We start from the raw sequence: 18,794 nt of genomic DNA, 5'->3' as shown, positions 1-18,794 counted from the left end.
TACTTTGATTAATTCTGTTTAAGAGTTCATGCATGTATCATTGCATTTCACAACAGGCTTCTCAGAGTTTGTTTAGCCGTAACTAAACATACATGAGCATAGATATTCTAAAGATCTTTATTTTTCAGTGTTTTTTAGCCTTTTACGTATCTTAGTATTCTCTAAGCTGATTTAACTTTTTACCCTATTTTTTAGTTATCATAAAATATGGGATTTAAAATTATGTCAATTATTTTAAAATTTTTAATATGTTTTTTTTATATAGGCAATTGGCCAGACAGCAGGCTGATAAGAAAAAAGAAGAGTGCAAAGAAGGTAAATAATGTTAAAGTCATTTCAGATTTAAAACCTGTAGTTCATATTTTGTGTACAAATGTATTGAGATACACACAGTAAACTGTACATATTTAAAGTATACAGTTTGTTTGGTTTGACACAAATGTATGCTGTGAAACCACACCACAATTAGATGGTAAAGATAACTATCACTGCCAAAAACTTCCTCAGGCCTCTTTATGATCATACCCCCAGCTCCTCTCCAGGCTTTCCACACCCCAAGATTCCTGATCAATCACCAGTCTGCTTCCTATCACTATAGTTTAGTTTGCATCTTCTAGAGTTTTATGTAAATGAAATTATGCAGTATGCACTCTTTTTTGTCTGGCTTTCTTTTAGTATAATTACTTTTGAATATCATCCATGTTGTTGCATTTTCTTGCTGAGTATTCTGTTATATGAATATACCACAATTTGTGTATTTCCCCCAGCTTTATTGTGATATAATTGACATATAACATTGTGTACGTTTAAAGTGTACAGCAAATGTTAATTTGGTACATTTATATATTGCACAATGATTACTGTCATAGTTTTACCTAACACCAACATCATGTCATATAATTACTATTTCTTTTTTGTGGTGAGAACATTTAAGATCTACTCTCAGCAACTTTGAAGTATATAATACAATATATATTAATTATAATCTCTATACTGTACATTAAATCCTCAGAGCTTATATATTTTATAGCTGGAAATTTGTATTCTGACCAACATTGCCTCTTTTCTCTCACCTCCCAGGCCTTGGTAACCAACATCCTAATCTGTTTCTACGATTTTGGGTTTTTTTTAGATTCCACATTTAAGTGATATTAGACAGTATTTGTTCACTGATTTCTTTCACTTAGCATAATGCCCTCAAGGTCCATCCATGGACCTTGGGTATTTGGAAGAATATCCAAACAACAGGATATTCTTCTTTCTCATGGCTGAATAGTATTCTTTTATGTGTGTATATTTTTACAATCTTCTTTATCCATTTATCCATTGATGGACACTTAGGTTATTTCCCACAATTTGTTTATTCATCTTTTGGTGGACATTAGGGTTGTTTCCAGTTTGGGGCTATCAGAAACCTGCCTTGAACACAAATCTTTGTACTATATATCTTTCCTTTTCTCTGGGGAGTGGAATGGCTGGATCGTATGGTAGGTGTATGCTGTAACTTTATTTTTGTTTCCTAATATTTTTAAGATAGGTCAGTTCAAGATATTATGATCTTGTTACATGAAAGTGTAGCTATTCAATTGTTCATTTTAGAACTGTTTTATAAATGCCATTATTTAAAATCTTTCCATTTATTTTCATTTACACATCTTGAAGACAAAGTGGTTCCGGTTACTCGGTCGTTGAGGACTAGAAACATTGTTCAAACTAAAGAACGCCTGCATGAAGAGAATGGTGATGTTGAAGTTCGCCGAAGTTGTAGGATTCGAAGTCGTTACAGTAGTGTGAACCAATCTGTGCTGTTTGACAAACTTATAACAAAGTAAGTAAAAATTATTTATATCAAGATGATTTAGGTGGCATAATTTGTTGTTGGGGAAGGATCATAAATTTCAACTAGCCTGAGTGTTTAGCCTGAGTGCATTCAGCTGTGTAAAGCAAAAGGGAGAAAGATTATTAGAGGACTTTGAATGATTCTATATAGATCTTTAAATTCTTGGAAAAAAATTATAGAATATTTTTACACAGGTAAATCAGTGCCTTGTATAGAGATATTTAAAATCCCAGCAATTAAAAAATATAATGGGAGAAAAATCAAGCTTTTAAAACTGTACCACTCTTTTACAGTTTTAGCTTATATTTATGTCAATTTTCTTAAAGCACTGCTGAAGCCGTACTTCAAAAAATGGATGACATGAAGAAGATGCGTAGACAGCGAATGAGGGAACTTGAAGACTTGGGAGTGTTTAATGAAACAGAAGAAGTAAATATTTCCTTCCTCACTCTGGAAACTAATGCAACATTGTGTGTCAGCTACACTTCAGTAAAAAAGAATATCTCCTCCTGTTTCACAGCTGATTTAGTGATCTCCAATTTAACCTTTTTTCTATAGTACCTATCCATTTTTGGTAAATTATTCATTGTTTTCAACATCTTTAAACTGTTCAGCATTTGTTTGATCAGTTACTAGATACTGCTGGAGTTTTAACAGTTTATAGCTATAAATATCTTCATTTTATTAAGCAAGATAGGAAGGTCCTACTGAATTTTTTAAATAAATATGCTAAATGTTAATGGTTTCTGTTTAAACATTTTTAGGAGAATCTTAATATGTACACAAGAGGAAAACAAAAAGGTATTCAAAGAACTGATGAGGAAACAACTGACAATCAAGAAGGCAGTGTGGGTTAGTCTTTTGTTTTACTTCTGGGTTTGAATTTCAGCACTTTTTATTTAGTAGAATATAGCTCAGCTCTTCTATTCAGAAGCTGTGACATTATTGGTATTTTGCGAGAGATCAAAGGATTGGTCATAATTTAAAAGTGAGAACAGGGGAGGGGCGCTTGGGTGTCTCAGTTGGTTGAGCGTCTTTTTTCTTTTTTAATTTTTTTTTTAAACGTTTATTTTTGAGACAGAGACAGACAGAGCATGAATGGGGGAGGGTCAGAGAGAGAGGGAGACACAGAATCTGAAACAGGCTCCAGGCTCTGAGCTGTCAGCACAGAGCCCCACGCAGGGCTCAAACTCCCAGACCGCGATATCATGACCTGAGCCGAAGTCAGACAATTAACTGACTGAGCCACCCAGGCGCCCCGAGCGTCTAACTCTTAATTTCGGTTCAGGTCACGTGCTGAGCATGGTGCCTGCTTAAGATTCTCTCTCTCTCTCTCTCTCTCTCTCTCTCTCAAATTAAAAAAAAAAATGAAAAAATAAAATGAAATAAAAGTGAGGGCAGGGGAAAGCTTAAAAGGATAGTGTGTTTTGTTTGGGAAAGTACTTGAAATCTACAAATCTAAAGCAAATAAACCTGGTTTGCTTATATAATGCATTATAGACAACACATCTCTACCAATTTTAGTTGAAAGGTGATTAAAATTAAGTTTTGCTCTTCTGTTAGGAATTACAACTGTAATTTATTAGAACTTTTCTTGAGTGAAAACCGGTTTTCTGAAATGGATTTTAAATATTTGGTGAGGTGTTTTACATTTTTGTAAGTAGATATTTGAGTTATGCTCTGTGTAGCTCAGTGACAGCCAGAAGGGCTGGATGGAATTTAAAACTTAAGTTTAAAAGGCAAAAGTTGGAGTGCCTGGGTAGCTCAGTCAGTTGGGGATCCAACTCTTGATCTCAGCTTAGGTCTTGACCTCAGGGTCATGAGTTCGGGCCCTTGTGTTGGGCTCTGCACTGGGCGTGAAGCCTACTTAAAAAATTAAAATTAAAAATAAGTAAAAATGAAAAAATTAAAGGAAAAAGCTAAGTGAGGAGATACTTTAATTTGTCAACATGTTAAATTAACTTGGAAACTTAAGCATAGTCACTTATATTAATGAAATCAGCAGTAATACCATAAACTTTAGTTTGGTACTACTGACAGTAGCCTTTAAACATCTTTCCCTATTTCCTTTTTTCCTTCCTCTAGTTATTTTTAATTCTATAATTTACTTCATTTTTTAAAATCTTCATTTAATGCTGCGAAAGAATCATTTCTATGAGCAATCTAGAAGTAAATTTTTAAAGGAGGGTCTCTTTCTCTTTCAATTCCCCTTTATTAAAAATTGTTAACATTTTGGTGAGTATTCTGAAAGTAAATGTTTCTTAACTGTAGAATCATCTGAAGAGGGTGAAGACCAAGAAGATGAAGATGACGGTGAAGATGATGACGAAGATGATGAAGATGATGACGATGAAGATGAAGAAGATGGGGAAGAAGATAATCAGAAACGATATTATCTTAGACAGAGAAAAGCTACTGTTTATTACCAGGCTCCATTGGAAAGTAAGTGTTACATATATTTGTCCTAGGAGAAGATGTAATTATATTACTTTTATCTTTACTGCTTTTCCTCTGCTCTTATTTTTCATGTTTTCATTTTGTAGAATATCCATGGCTGTTGTCTTTCTTAAATTATCCTAAATGTGCAAGAAGTCATTACTTCAAGAAAGTTAGATGTTAGCCTTGACCAAAGCAAATAATTGGGCCGTTTTGAAATTTCATGTCTGTCTTTACTTACTTTAGATTTTATAGCTTTCAACTTAGTTTATTTTTTCACTTTGTGTAAATAAGACTGCTTTTGATTTATGTTACAGTTGTGTTTCAGTCCTAATGAGCATATATATGCAGGGCTGATAACCAGCTGTTATGCATCAGTACAATCATAATGGTTGTTTATGGCCAGTGTGTGTTTTGGTTGGGTGGGTGTCTGTGCTTTATATAATTTTCAATAGCAACCCTGCAGACATAAATGACTTTAAACGTGGACAGTAAAATAGTCTGTGGTAGATATGTACTAGTATTTTCATGGAAGGCAGCACCTTTGTAAGTATTTAGATGAAGAACAAAATTATCTTCATAACTACTTAATATGTCACATACCTATAATTCTTCTTTTTAGAACCTCGTCACCAGAGAAAGCCCAACATATTTTACACTGGCCCAGCTTCTCCTGCAAGACCAAGATATAGATTATCTTCTGCGGGACCAAGAAGTCCTTATTGTAAACGAATGAACAGGTTTGGTTCTGAAGTACTGATTGATTTATAACAACGTAATTGTGGCTGTGATAGGTAGGATTCTAGAGTTTTAGGACTGGATGTATCCAGATAGAATTCTAGAATCCTGTATCTTGGAGAGTTCTCTCTATGCCTGTAGTGCTCTTATCCCTGCTACCACTGACTAGTTTTTGCTTTTGCTTCCATTACTAGGTAGTTAGTAACTACCATGGTAAGGTAGTTTATTTCGTTGTTCCACACTTTACTAATAGAGAGCTACCTTTGCTTCAGTGTTTACTGTATTCCTGGCTTGGTGTTAATAAGCATCTCACATAGACTGTTTTATTTAATCTTCACATTAAGTTAGAGTGTAGGTTAAGTCTACTATTTCACATAGTATCACAGACATATTTTCTTACTGTGACAAACATTCTAAGTTACATAGCTTTCTAGACTTTTCACGATGCTAACCATCCTCTTCTGGATCTGGTTTTTTCCCTGAGGTTTTATTTCCACTTTAAAAAAATTTTTTTCTCATATAGTAAGAAACATTAATTTTCTTTGACTATTAAAATTATTTGTGGGTTTCTTTTCCTTCTACATCATAACACTTGCTGGTTGTCTGTCATATTTAAGTCCAAAGAGGTAGTTCTTGTTATTTCCTCATTTTCCCAAGTTAAAAAAGGCTTTCTGATTCATTAAAACTTTCTGGGTAATAATAACATTATAGTAGTTCATGAATGAGAGAGCTCGTGGTGAAGATTAAAGAGACAGGGGAAAAAATGACATTTGTGTGGAAATGGTACTTTTTTCTAATATTAATTTCCTCAGAGGTGAGACTGAAATCCTATGAGACTTCAACTATTTGAACAGTTCTTGGAAGTCTCCTCATAGAAGCAGACTAATAACTGAAAGCAACACTTTTGTAAATACTGACATTCTTCTAGGAAAAATATGAAATACTGCTTGTGTCCCTACGTCTTCTAATTTCATTTTCAGAGTGTCAAAATCACAAGCGTACATCCTAGATTTCCTGTTTCATCATCCCTTTCCATAAAACCAGAGCCCAGAAGGATGGAGGGTCAGGAGGGCAACTGTCAGAGCTGCCCAAGATAAACTGCACCTGAAAGGAGGCCACACTATCATTACTTTTCATAGGCCCCTTTGGAATATTGTTAAAGACCAGTATTTTGATAGTGAAATCTAATGATCTGCAGAAAAGGGGGGTAAAGTGTAACGTTCCCTGGAATCCCCACCAAGCATAAGGCCCAGGGCAGCTGTCTTGGTTGCCTGACTTAAAGGATAAACCTCTACTAGATCCAACAGAAGTGAAAAAGGCCAGCAGTTCCTTTGAGATTAAATTTCTTCTTCCATTTTTAATGGGTATATGTTTCTGGAAGTAATGTATTTAATGAGGAAGTAATGTATTTAATGACTGCCTCTGTAGTCACCACCTATAATGGATCTTGCAGCAGGTAGGAATTTTTTTTTTTGCTCCTTTGGTGCTCAGGTTCCCATATTTGGTTCACAGAGTCTACCGTTTATTTATGTAAAGTGTCTCATACTTCTTTGGGTGCAGGACTTTTTTTTTCTCCAATTAACAAATGTTTGAGTACTACCATGTACTAAGCACTATGGATATAAAAATGACTTAAGTCAGGATTCCTGCCCTCAGATCTCATAGACTAGTGGAAGATTTGACACATTTATTATTTTATTATGTATTTATGTATTTATTTATTTTTTATTTGCATGTAGTTGACACATGATGTTACATTAGTTTCAATTTTACAACATAGTTATTCAGCAACTGTATATGTTATGCTTTGGTCACCACAAGTGTAGCTACCATCTGTCACCGTAACAGCGGTATTAAAATAGTACTGACGATGTATTCCCTATGCTGTACCTTTGCTCTTGTGACTTACTCATTCCATTACTGGAAGCCTTGTATGTTCCACTCCTGGTCACCCATTTTGCCCATCCTCCCTTACCACCCCCACCCCCCCACCACCCGTCTGACAACCATCAAGCTTATTCTCTGTACTTATTGGTCTGATTCTGCTTTTTGTTTGTTTATTCATTCTGACACATTTAAATTAAAGTATGAACTAAGATATTTAAATTGTACCCTGAGTCACATTATTTGACTTAATGACTGATTTTGGTTTTGATAGCTTTGTAAAAATTTTTTTCTTTTTGATAACACATTTATTGAGATGCAATTCACATGCCATATAGTTTACCTGTTTAAAATGTACAGTTCAAGGGGTTTTCACAGTTGTGCAGCTATAGCCACAAACGATTTTAGAACATTTTTCTTACCTCAGAAAGAAACCCTGTACTCTTTAGTTATCTCCAGTCCCTCCATCCCCCACAGCCCTGAGCAGCCACTAATCTTTTATCTGTCTCTGTAGATTTGCCTATTCTGAGTATTTCATACACGTGGACTCTTTTGTGAGTGACTTCTTTCACTTGGTACATTTTTAAGGTTCATCCACGTTTAGCATGTATCGGTACTTCCTTCTTTTTTATTGCCAAATAAGATTCCATTGTATAAATATACCATATTTTGGGGGTTGTTTCTACTTTTTGTGAATCATGCTACCATGACCATTTGTGAACAACTTTTTGTATGGACTTATGTGTTCACTTCTCTTAGGTATGTACCTAAAAATGGAATTGCTAGATCAAATGCTAACTATATTTACTGTTTCAGGGAATTGCTAAATTATTTTCCAGAATGGCTGCTTTATTTTACTTTCCCACAAGCAATGTATGCATGTTCCAATTTCTCCACATTTCAACTGTTAATATTATCTGACCTTTTGAATGTAGCCCTTTAAACCTTTTTTTTTTCCCCCTAACACTCTTACCAAGGTGATATGAACATCTCTTCCCCTTTAACACTGTAATGGTCATTTTGCTCAGCCTTTTTACTTTTTCTTAAAGAGACCAGCTTCTGTTTATATTCATGTCCTACTTCACCTACTTAGGCATGGGACCAGAGCACACATCCAGAGAATCATTTGGGCATTGCTCTCGGTACCCATGGCAAATGGTCGAAAAACCTTGCAGCCACAGTGCAGGATCTTCCAAGGGTTTTTTGGCGTGCTTACCATAACAGAGGTTCAGGAATGCTGCCTTTAAGCAGGATTTTCTTTCTTATGATTACTCACCTCTACTCATCTAAGGTTTATTCTTTAGTTTCAGTCTGCAATTTCTGGAACAAGCCCAATCCCTTTGAACCTGAAGGTAACCTAGTACCGTTGCTTCACCAGTATTCCAGAGTGCCCCTTACCTGGTGTCAAGGTGCTAGAACTGGCAACTCTAAACACTGATTAAGTTCACAGTGCTGGTCCAGCACTTGTCTATGCCAGAATTTCAAACAGTTTTAGTAAAATGAAAAATAAAGAGTGAGTGTGGGTGTGGGTGTATAGAATCTCTTTAAAACTGAAAAAATGGCCTTTCTACAGTATAGAGTAATTGTGAAAACCCTGGACCCATGACTAGGACTGCTAGGTTTCAGGCCCAGCCCTACCACTTATTAATGACCTTTAGCAAGTTACTTAACCTCTCATTTCAGTTTTTTGACCCATAGAATGAGAATGATATTAGCTGTCTCACAGTAATGTGAGAATTAGATGAGTTAATACACGAAAAGCATTTAAACTACTATTTGGCATGTATTGAGTGCTCTATGTCTTTGTTATAACTACAATGCTTAAAAGCCCTACTTTTCAGGGGCGCCTGGGTGGCTCAGTCGGTTAGGCGTCCGACTTCAGCTCAGGTCATGATCTCGCAGTTCATGAGTTCAGGCCCCATGTCGGGCTCTGTGCTGACAGCTCAGGGCCTAGAGCCTGCTTCGGATTCTGTGTTTCCGTCTCTCTCTGCGCCGCCCCCCCCCCCCCATCCCCCACTCCTGCTCACACTTTGTCTCAAAAATAAACATTAAAAAAATTTTCTTTTAATTCCTTTTCAAACATTGGAAAATTTATTTCAGTCCACAGGTTTTGTTGTTTGCTTATAATTCTTTTGGTTTGTGAAATAAACAACTGGAAATTACCAGTGTATATAGAAAGTGGGTTTTTTGAATAGACAAAGGTTTGAGTTCTGACACCATCGTTGCCTAATTCTAATATTTTAAGCAAGTTATTTAAACTACGAGCCAGTCACATTGGCTGCAACTCTAAAGTGAGCCTGCTGATATGTACTTGTCCAGAGCTTTAATTAAGACTCAGTGGGATAATATATCTACTATCTGGTACAAGAAGCATTTAATAAATGTTAGTCCTTTTTATTGTGAAGTTAGTCTTCATTATGTGAATACATACGGAATTCACTTACAGTTATGTGAATTATGTGCCTCCAGGTTAGAGTTGTTTTGTAATATTAATGGTAATATTAAATAAATTAGTCTTTCATATAAAATTGCAGACTTGTACTAGATAGTTTTAGTTTCAAGCCAATCATAAGAATAGTCTTGGGCATGTTTGGGGAGGTGGACATTGGAGGATTATTTTCTCATTTATATATCTGTGAGAAACCCCTTATCCAAAACCTGTGGGGCCATTTGTGTTTCATAATTCAGACTGGGGTGAAGGGGGAATTACAAAGGTAATGTATAACATTAACATCTCTAGGAGTGTGTGGGCCAGCACTGCCTAGTCAAATGTGTAATAGCAGAACATATGAATAATCATAGTAAGTGGGACAAATAGAGACTGAATTTCCTTTACAACATTTCATTTTTTTTAATGAATATAATTTATTGTCAAATTGGCTTACATACAACACCCAGTGCTCATCCCAACAAGTGTCCTCCTCAATGCCCATCACCCATTTTCCCCTCCCCCCCATCTTTATGACATTTCAGATCCTGGTAAGTGAATAGTGGAAAAACTTATTCTCAGAGTATAAGATTCTGCACCTATGTTATGGAAATAATAGACTGTGAACCTTTAATATTTTTGGAAATATCTACTTACTGTGATTGCACTCTGACTCAGGAAAAGCTCTAGACCCTGAGCCAATGATTAAAGGTTTTCCCAGCTAGATTCTGTTTTTCCTATGGGTGTTTTGCAACAAATGCAAAGGTAGAAGTGATTGAAATTTTTTTTCAGTATTTGTAGCACTTGGTGTCTTATTTAGTACTACCAACCAGCCTAAGAATTTGATTATATCCTTACCTCCTTTTTGTGAGAAAATTAAGGCTTATATGGGTTAAGTAATACATCCATATTGACACAGCAGTAAATGACAGTTGTAAATTTACAGGTGATGGTACTGTAGATAAAAGGTCATCTTATTTCTCACTGTATTCCTAGTATTTTTTAAACTCTTCTTGATCCTTTTTGGTTTGCATAAAAATTCTCCTGTTCTCCTTTTAAGATTGACATTTCAAAAGGTGAAATTATATATAGTATAATATTACAAATGTGAAGCTATATGTGGTATAATATTGAAAATGCTTTCTGAAGTTATAGTCCCAAAGAGTTTAATATCCTCTTTTTCCCACCTTTCTCTTTGAGGGTAACTGATTTACATCAAGACTAAGAAGTCATTGTGCTTGGACCATATTCTATCATAACGAACATTTGATTGTCAGCTCTATCACAGCCACCTATCTCTTTCCCTTCCTCTCAGTTATCCATGTATTATATTCCTTCCAAAAGATTGAACCATCAAAGCCTACTCCATTGCTTCAGCAAATGTATTAATTTTTTGATAAATCTTTTTGGATCCTTAGGTAATTCTGATGTTTGCATCTTATGCCTCTGTTTTTCCTGCCCTCCTTCGTCATGATTTCAGTTTTGCTCTTTACTTTAGGCGAAGGCATGCAATCCACAGTAGTGACTCTACTTCGTCTTCCTCTTCTGAAGATGAACAGCACTTTGAGAGACGGAGGAAAAGGAGCCGCAATAGAGCTATCAACAGGTAAGTCTTCTACTGATGCTTTTTAATACTATAAGCTATTTTTTTGTAAGTGGTGAGAAGGCTGAATAATTTGGGAGCAGATACAGCTTGACCAAATTTAAAATTTTGGGATACCTGGGTGGCTCAGTCAGTTAAGCATCCGGCTCTTGATTCCGGCTCAGGTCATGATCTCACAGTTCATGGGATCGAGCCCCACGTCAGGTCGACACTGACAGGACAGAGCCTGCTGGGGATGCTCTCTCTCCCTCTCTCTCTGCCCCCCCCCCCATAAATAAACATGTACAAATTTTTACAAAAAGTTAATGTATAAATTAGAATGCCATCTTGTTTGAAACATCTATATTTGAAACTTAAAATACATTAGAACATTTTCTTTTACAGCCATTGTATAGCTCAAATGGTGCTTGACAAACATGGACTTGAGGAAACTTGAAATTTTTTCACTTCAAATACATTTTTTTCTGTTTATAATAATTATAATAATACATTCTTATAGAACTCTTTAGGAAAATGGGTTTACTTATTTCATAACTTTTTGTAATATAAGTTCGTGTAAGTTCATATATAAGTTTATAGCAAGGATCATACCCATTTTACAGATGTGGTCAGGGGAGTGAAAAAAATGCAGGGCTTGTATCCTAATAAAGTAATATTCTCATAGAGTAAAAACTGCATGGTGAAGCAATTAGAAACATAATAATTGAAGGGACGTGCAAACCGACCATTCTTTGTATCCTAAGCTCTATTCTTTTACCACATTAGCTCTGCCCTAGTATGGTAGCCACTAGTTACATGTGGCTATTAAGCACTTGAAATGTACCTAATCTGAATTGAGAAATATTGTAAAATTTTGTAAAAAAAAAAAAAAAAAAACACATTCTTGGATTTCAAAGACTTAGTATAAGAAAGAATGTAAAATATCTCAGTTTTTTAAATATTTATTTTGCATATTGAGATGGTATGTTTTAGATAAGTTGGGTAAGTGAAATATATTATTACTTTTTCTTTGTTTAGTGTATCTAATAGAAAATTTTAAATTACATCTTTGACTTACATTTCATTTCTGTTGGCAGCACTGAGTTAGATCATCGAAAACCTGTATTACTTAGACTGATGTTTCTTTGCCTTCATTCATAGAAATGTACATCTAATCCTGTAGTTTCTATATCATGCAGTTATATTTCTATTAAGAACTATAACTTAGTCAGTTAGCGTCCAACTTCAGCTCATGTCATGATCTCACGGTTTGTGGGTTCAAGCCCTGTACCGGGCTCTGCACTGACAGGTCAGAGCCTGGAGCCTCCTTCACATTCTTTGTCTCCCTCTCTCTGCCCCTCCCCCACTCATGCTCTGTCGAAAATAAATAAATAAATGTAAATAAATAAATAAATAAATAAATAAGTTATTTGAGAAATACCTTTTAAAAAGCCACAATTGAAAACGTGTTCATCTTAGATTTCACAGTATAAATTCCTTGTGGAGTCTGGAGATACCAAGACTTGTCACTTGGGGTGAGTTTGGTGTGCTTTTACTTGTGTTCAGTTGTATTTCTTTTCTTAGGCATTCCAACGTGTCTTAACCTCTAACATAAGCAGTTTCCACTCTCCATCTATAAAACAAGCAGGTACTTCTAGGTGTATTTTTTATAATCTACTGTAACTGTTTTTGAAAGTAGTTAGGAAAGTAGTGATTCATTCTTGCTTGAGATGGTTGATGTGGATCCAAGATGCTTGGTGGACTATGAATATTTTGCTGAGAGGTACTGTAGCAGAGTTATTGCAGGTCTGGAGACACTGCTTTGGTTTGAGTCCAGGAACTGACACTTAACCAGTTGTGACTTTGTGCATTTCAGTTAATCTTTTTGTGCCTCAGGTTTTTTTTAAGGTTTATTTATTTATTTTGAGAGAGAGAGCATAAGCAGAGGAGGGGCAAAGAGAGAATCCCAAGCAGGCTCCATGCTGTCAGCATGCGGGGCTCAAACTCATGAACTGCGAGATGATGCCCTGAGCCAAAACCAAGAGTCAGAGCCACCCAGGCACCCCATCAGTTTTCTTTTAAAATAGGAGAAATAGTAGCTACTCAATAAATGACTGTTTTGAGGATTTCATGGACTGTTACATATAAAGCACCTAAAACAGCCTGACAAGTAGTAAATACTCTGTATATGTTAAGCACAGTCGTTATAAAGTATATTGATACAGTCTGAATTGCTAACCATGAATTACTTTATGATGCTGTGGCATCTTGAACGCTGGTACTTCGTTTGACTGTATATCTCTAATAATAAAACTTTAGGTATAAATATTTCTAACATTAAAGTTCTCAACCTATAAAGAAAATGAAGTTGAAATACATAATTTCACAGTTGCTGATTGAAATTTAACTTTTTAAATTTTTTAAATTATTTTTTATAATGTTCATTGATTTATTTTGAGAGACAGAGAAAACAAGCAGGGAAGAGGCAGAGAGAGGGAGAGAGAATCCCAAGCAGGCCCCACGTTGCCAACATGGAGCCTGATGCAGGGGCTGAAACTCACAAACCACAAGTTCATGACCTGAGCTGAAACCAAGAGTCAGATGCTTAGCTGACTGTGCCACCCAAGTACCCCAACTTGTTTTTAAATTTTTAGGAAAAATGTCCATATTCTGACATAGAATTTGGGGGATAAAGTGAACTGATAGGAGTTTTATTTTTATTTTATTTTTATTGTCTTTTTTTTTTTTTTTTTTTTTTTTTAAGAGAGAAAGAGAGCATGAGTGGTAGAGGGAGATAGAATCTTAAGTGGGCTCCATACCCAGAATGGAGCCCAAAGTGGGCTTGATCCCACAACCTTGAGGTCATGACCTGAACCAAAATCAAGAGTTGGATGCTTGGGGTGCCTGGGTGGCTCAGTCGGTTAAGCGCCAGACTTCAGCTTAGGTCATGATCTTACAGTTTGTGGGTTCAAGCCCCACATCAGCCTGGAGCAGCCTGGAGCCTGTTTTGGTTTCTGTGTCTCCCTCTCTTTCTCTCTGTCCCTCCCCTGTTCACCCTCTGTCTCTCTCTCTTTCTCTCAAAAATAAACAAACAAACAAAAAAAGTTGAAAGCTCGACCGAGCTACCCAACACCCTAATGGGTGTTTCTTTTTAATTTTTTAAAAATAGGTGCCTCCCACTAAATTTTCGGAAAGATGAATTAAAAGGAATTTATAAAGATAGAATGAAGATTGGAGCAAGTCTTGCAGATGTTGATCCAATGCAACTAGATTCTTCAGTGAGTACGATCTTGTATGCTTGAACTTACATACTGTTTTAATTTAGTTTTAAAGTTTAACCAATTTTTCTTTAAATCCGAAACTTTACAGACTTTTTCAGGCTGCAACTAAAATGCTGTTACTCAGTTGGCTGTGTATAGGTTGAGCCTAGTATAGAAATGGAGTGATATTTTAATTTTGATTCCAAATCTGAGAATGTCCATGTTTCCCTTCCATTATCAGGTACGATTTGATAGCATTGGTGGCCTGTCGAATCATATTGCAGCTCTAAAAGAGATGGTGGTGTTTCCATTACTTTATCCAGAAGTCTTTGAAAAATTCAAAATTCAACCTCCAAGGTAATTTAATAATTTTATTTTAGCCAAAATGTGGGCTGTGCTGCTGTTGTCCAGAAAGATAACATTTCTCCATTGAAATGTTTTAGGTCTACAGTAATTTATTGTGCTTTTCTGGGTACTTCAAATATTTTTACTTTTCTAATATTTAACTTGAAAAATGGTTTCAAAATTGATCCTCCACGAAAAGAAAAATAATTTCCAATGCTTTTCATGTATTTACTGAAATTTCTCCTATACTTTTTAGTTTTTTCTTTCACTTTTACAATTTTGTTTCAGGTCTGTATCAAAGTAATATATGTACATACTTTTAATACTTTTAAAGTTTTGTTTATTTTAAGAGAGAGCGCGCAATCGGGGGAGGGATGGAGAGAGAATCCCAAGCAGGATCCGTGCTGGCGGCATAGAGCCCAATCTCATGAACCATGAGATCATGACCAGAACCCAGATCAAGAGTCGGATACTTAACCGACTGAGCCACCCAGGCACCCCATACATAATTTTAAGTCATATAAGTACTGTAAGTCTTACAAACAAAAAAATGGTAGTGGCAGTAGTCCTCCCACTACTCTTCCTCCTCCAGTTCAATTCCCACTTTCCAAAGCCAACTGTTTTCAACTCCTTTAGCTGTTAGGTATTTACCTATATAGATTTAAATAATATGCTTATACTGTAATTTTTGTTTTTTTCTGTTTTAGACAGAATTCTGTAGGGTTCTAACATGAATAGTGACTATTTGGTTCTTTTGCTTTCCCCACTCTCCATATATACACATTTTTTTCGTGTCCTCATATGCTCCCAGTAGCTTCTTTATGCACAAATATAAGTGTTGAATCAATTTTCAGTGTGTGCTTTATGATTATGTAAATGTAAATGTTTTTTTTACAGCTGAGCCATATATAGTATATCATGACTATTCTCTTTTTTACAACCCTGCTCTTTCCCCTCAGCGTTAATACTCTGCCTGTGGGTGAGGGGTTTTTTTTTTTGCTCTTTATAGAGTTTTTAAAATAATTTTATATGTGCTTATCAGTTCATCCACAGAGTTTGCTAGAGAGAAAACTCTTCAGTATAGTTAAACATATCAAATAATTTATTGACTCCTCATTTTTCTAGACACATCTTGTTGGAGCTTTTGTTCTCTTGCTTCCATCCATACGGGTTATTCTTAGTCTTGTAGCACAACTAAACTTTGGGACTTCTCATCACCATCAATGAGATTTCCTTTATGTACCTTTTAGTGCTGGATTCCCTGCTTCCTGGATTCAACTAAGACCCCTTTTTTAGTATTAGTATTATTTTTAAGATTTTTAAAAAATTATTTTTAATTTACATACCCAACATGGGGCTCAAAACCACAAACTCAAGATCAAGAGTTTCATGCTCCACCAACTGAGCCAACCAGGTGCCCTACGACCTTTTTTTACAGCTGTGTTTTGATGGAGTACAATCTGGGAATATCTTAAGAAAAAAGAGTGCACAAGAGGTTATTTTTATTTTCTTTCTGAGGATGGTCATGTAACCACACTCTGCTGATGCATCTTTTTCCCCTCCTGCTTTCATTGTGCTATTATATACTTCTGGAAAAATGTCTGGTTTGTGGGAAGGTTTTTTTGTATCACTTCTTCAATAATTTTCTGCTCCATTTTTCCTTTTCCCTCAATTCATGTCAGTTGATTGTTGGACTTTCTAGATTAATGTACTTTTCTTTTTCTTTTCTTGTTTTCATCCCTCTTGATCTTAGGGGCTTTCTGTGTCTAGTGATCCTTGGCTTTCTGTTAATATTTAATTTATTTTTAAAAGCTCACTAGTAGGGCTTGTTAATTTGTAGGCCTCACCTTAGGGTGATTGGTGGATGGTGATTTTTTTTTTTTTAACTTTTTATTTATTTTTAAGAGAGAGTGTGAGCGGGGGAGAGGGAGACAAAAGCAGGCTCCAGGCTTTGAGCTGTCAGCACAGCTGGAACCCATGAGCCATGATATCATGACCTGAGTTGAAGTTGGAGGCTTAACCCACTGAGCCATCCAGGCGCCCCCATGGATGCTGATTCTTTTACCAGAGGTCCTCAAAGTCAGTATCTAGTCGGGCCTTTTTTCCCCCCAGAGACAAATCCTCCAGTTTTCTCTTGGAAGCTTATGAACTTGGCTGCCAGAATTTTAGCAGTAGGCCTGAGCAAAGGTTAGTAGTCTCCTCTTCAGTATGGAGTTTTTAACTTAATTTCTGCAGCATCTCATCTTGTGTAATACCAGAAAGTAAACTATCCAAGCAAGTTGCCTGTGTGGAGTAGTAAAAGGGATCAGGGTGGTCTCAGTGATTTTTTGTTTGTTTTTAGTTTATTTGTTTTGAGGGAGCGTGTGAGGGAGGGGCAGAGAGAGAGGGAGACCGTGAATCCCAAACAGGCATCACGCTGTTAGTGTGGAGCCCAACTTGGGGCTTGATCTCATGAACCATGATATCATGACCTGAGCCAAAATCAAGAGTCAGATGCTTAACGGACGGAGGCACCCAGGGCCCCAATTTTGGTCCTTTTCTTTCTAGTGTTTATATCTCACTTATTAACCCATTTTTTAAAATTTAAAGTTAGTGAACATACAGTGTAGTCTTGGCTTCAGGAGTAGAACCTGGTGATTCGTCTCTTACATAAGACACCCAGTGTTCATCTCAAAAAGTGCCCTTCTTAATGCCTATCACCTGTTTACCCACATTCCCCCACCCTTTTATAAACCCTAGTCCTTGATTCCTTTTTCCTTGTGCAACTTTTCCTGAATCACCTGTATAGAAATGTTAATTTAAGTACACTTTTTTAGATTGGTAAGCTTTGTTGCTTTTCCATTATAAAAGTTATGTAGCATACATCAATCACAGTTGAACATTGGTGAATTAAAAACAATTTTTTTAACTAGAAAGATACTGATACTAAATAATAGCATTTGCTTTCTAGAAGAAGCATTGGAAGCACCTAGAGTAATTTAGTAAGTGGGAAGAGGGGTGCCATTGTGACTTAGCTTGTTCCTCAGTTTTCCCTCTTTAACCCCTTCTGCAGCTTCCTTGTTGGTGCTTGGACAGGGGACTCACCATTGAGGTGGCCAAGCTGTCAGGAGGGGCCTGAGTGGTCATTTCAGGGACCCAAGATTGTCTGAAGTCACAGTGAAAATGGTGGAAAATTCATCATTGCCATTGCCACAGAGAGTGATTTGTGGCTTTTTTCTTTTCTTAAGCTCCCAATTTGGCTTCATACTATATTTTGTGTGGGCTTTTATTCCTGAATATCGAGTAAACTCCTTAGGTTTAACCTGTTGGCCTCAAAAATACAGGGCAGTCGCATTGCCTGTCTGCCTCCTCATTACTATAGTTATGTACTCTTACTTAGAGTACCTCATGATATCATGAGTACCTCTCTCCACTCCATTCATACAATTATAAATAACTGTGCTAAAAATCAACAGCAGAACAAATACCAAGAAGAAGCTATCCCAGCATTAAATGCGGATATTCCTATTAGAGAAGTAAACCAAATGTTCTCCTTGCAGCCAAAGAACTTTATGCCAAAAACTGAATTGTATTTAGACTAACATCAAGCATTTATTGTAAGTTTTTGACATAGTAATTTTGACCATATTTTTCCTCTTACTGATACCTGATATTGAAATGTAAAAAAAAAAGTAAGTCAAGGGACGCCTGGGTTGCTCAGTTTGTTGAGCATCTGACTCTTGATTTCAGCTTAGGTCATAATCTCACAGTTTCCTGTGTTTGAGCCCCACATCAGGCTTTGTGCTGGCAAAGCCTGGGATTCTCTCTCTCCCTCTCTTTCTGCTCCTCCCCTGCTCTCCCTCCCTCTCAAAATAAATAAATAAACCTTAAAAAGTAAGTCCATAGGTCATGATCCCTCACTTCGGGGGTTCAGATCCCACATCATGTGCTGACATCGCGGAGTCTGCTTGGGATTTTCTGTCTCTCTCCCTGTCTCTCTGCCCCTTCCATTCTCTTTCTCTGTCTCTCAAAATAAATAAACTTTAAAAAAAAAAAGTAAGTCAAACTTCTCTTAGATTAAGTTCCATTAATATAAATGCTCTCAAATATTAGTTATTAATGGAATAAAATACTGTATTACTGTAAAAAAAAAGTAATTTAGTAAATATGAAAAAAACAACTCTCCCGATGTTTTCTCATTTCTCCTTCCTTACAACAAACATTTCCCCTTATAATAAATTTATAATTGTATTAACCTGCTGTTTTCATGTGGTTCTCTTTCTGTTTTAATAGCTGAATAAT

At 36.1% G+C, this 18,794-nt stretch overlaps 1 protein-coding gene and 1 pseudogene across 3 annotated transcripts in view; both read left to right on the top strand.

Moving 5' to 3' along the window:
• ATAD2 (ATPase family AAA domain containing 2) overlaps positions 1 to 18,794 on the top strand; it is a 67,696-nt gene that overhangs the window by 15,415 nt on the left and 33,487 nt on the right. For all 3 annotated transcript variants that reach the window (XM_019459914.2, XM_019459913.2, XM_019459915.2), the window contains exons 3-11: positions 266 to 315; positions 1,663 to 1,828; positions 2,167 to 2,269; positions 2,605 to 2,692; positions 4,112 to 4,282; positions 4,899 to 5,016; positions 10,825 to 10,932; positions 14,078 to 14,186; positions 14,410 to 14,525. In XM_019459914.2, coding sequence (XP_019315459.1) covers positions 266 to 315; positions 1,663 to 1,828; positions 2,167 to 2,269; positions 2,605 to 2,692; positions 4,112 to 4,282; positions 4,899 to 5,016; positions 10,825 to 10,932; positions 14,078 to 14,186; positions 14,410 to 14,525 — 1,029 coding nt within the window. The remainder of the gene's footprint in view (positions 1 to 265; positions 316 to 1,662; positions 1,829 to 2,166; positions 2,270 to 2,604; positions 2,693 to 4,111; positions 4,283 to 4,898; positions 5,017 to 10,824; positions 10,933 to 14,077; positions 14,187 to 14,409; positions 14,526 to 18,794) is intronic.
• LOC109273192 (phosphatidylinositol N-acetylglucosaminyltransferase subunit P-like) lies at positions 16,395 to 18,296 on the top strand (annotated as a pseudogene).

The sequence above is a fragment of the Panthera pardus genome, unplaced genomic scaffold (assembly GCF_024362965.1).
Source record: "Panthera pardus isolate Hobbes unplaced genomic scaffold, ASM2436296v1 HiC_scaffold_7, whole genome shotgun sequence".
Taxonomy (NCBI): Eukaryota; Metazoa; Chordata; class Mammalia; order Carnivora; family Felidae; genus Panthera; species Panthera pardus.
Note: the sequence above shows the minus strand (reverse complement) of the source record. Positions and strands in the feature narration are given on the sequence as shown.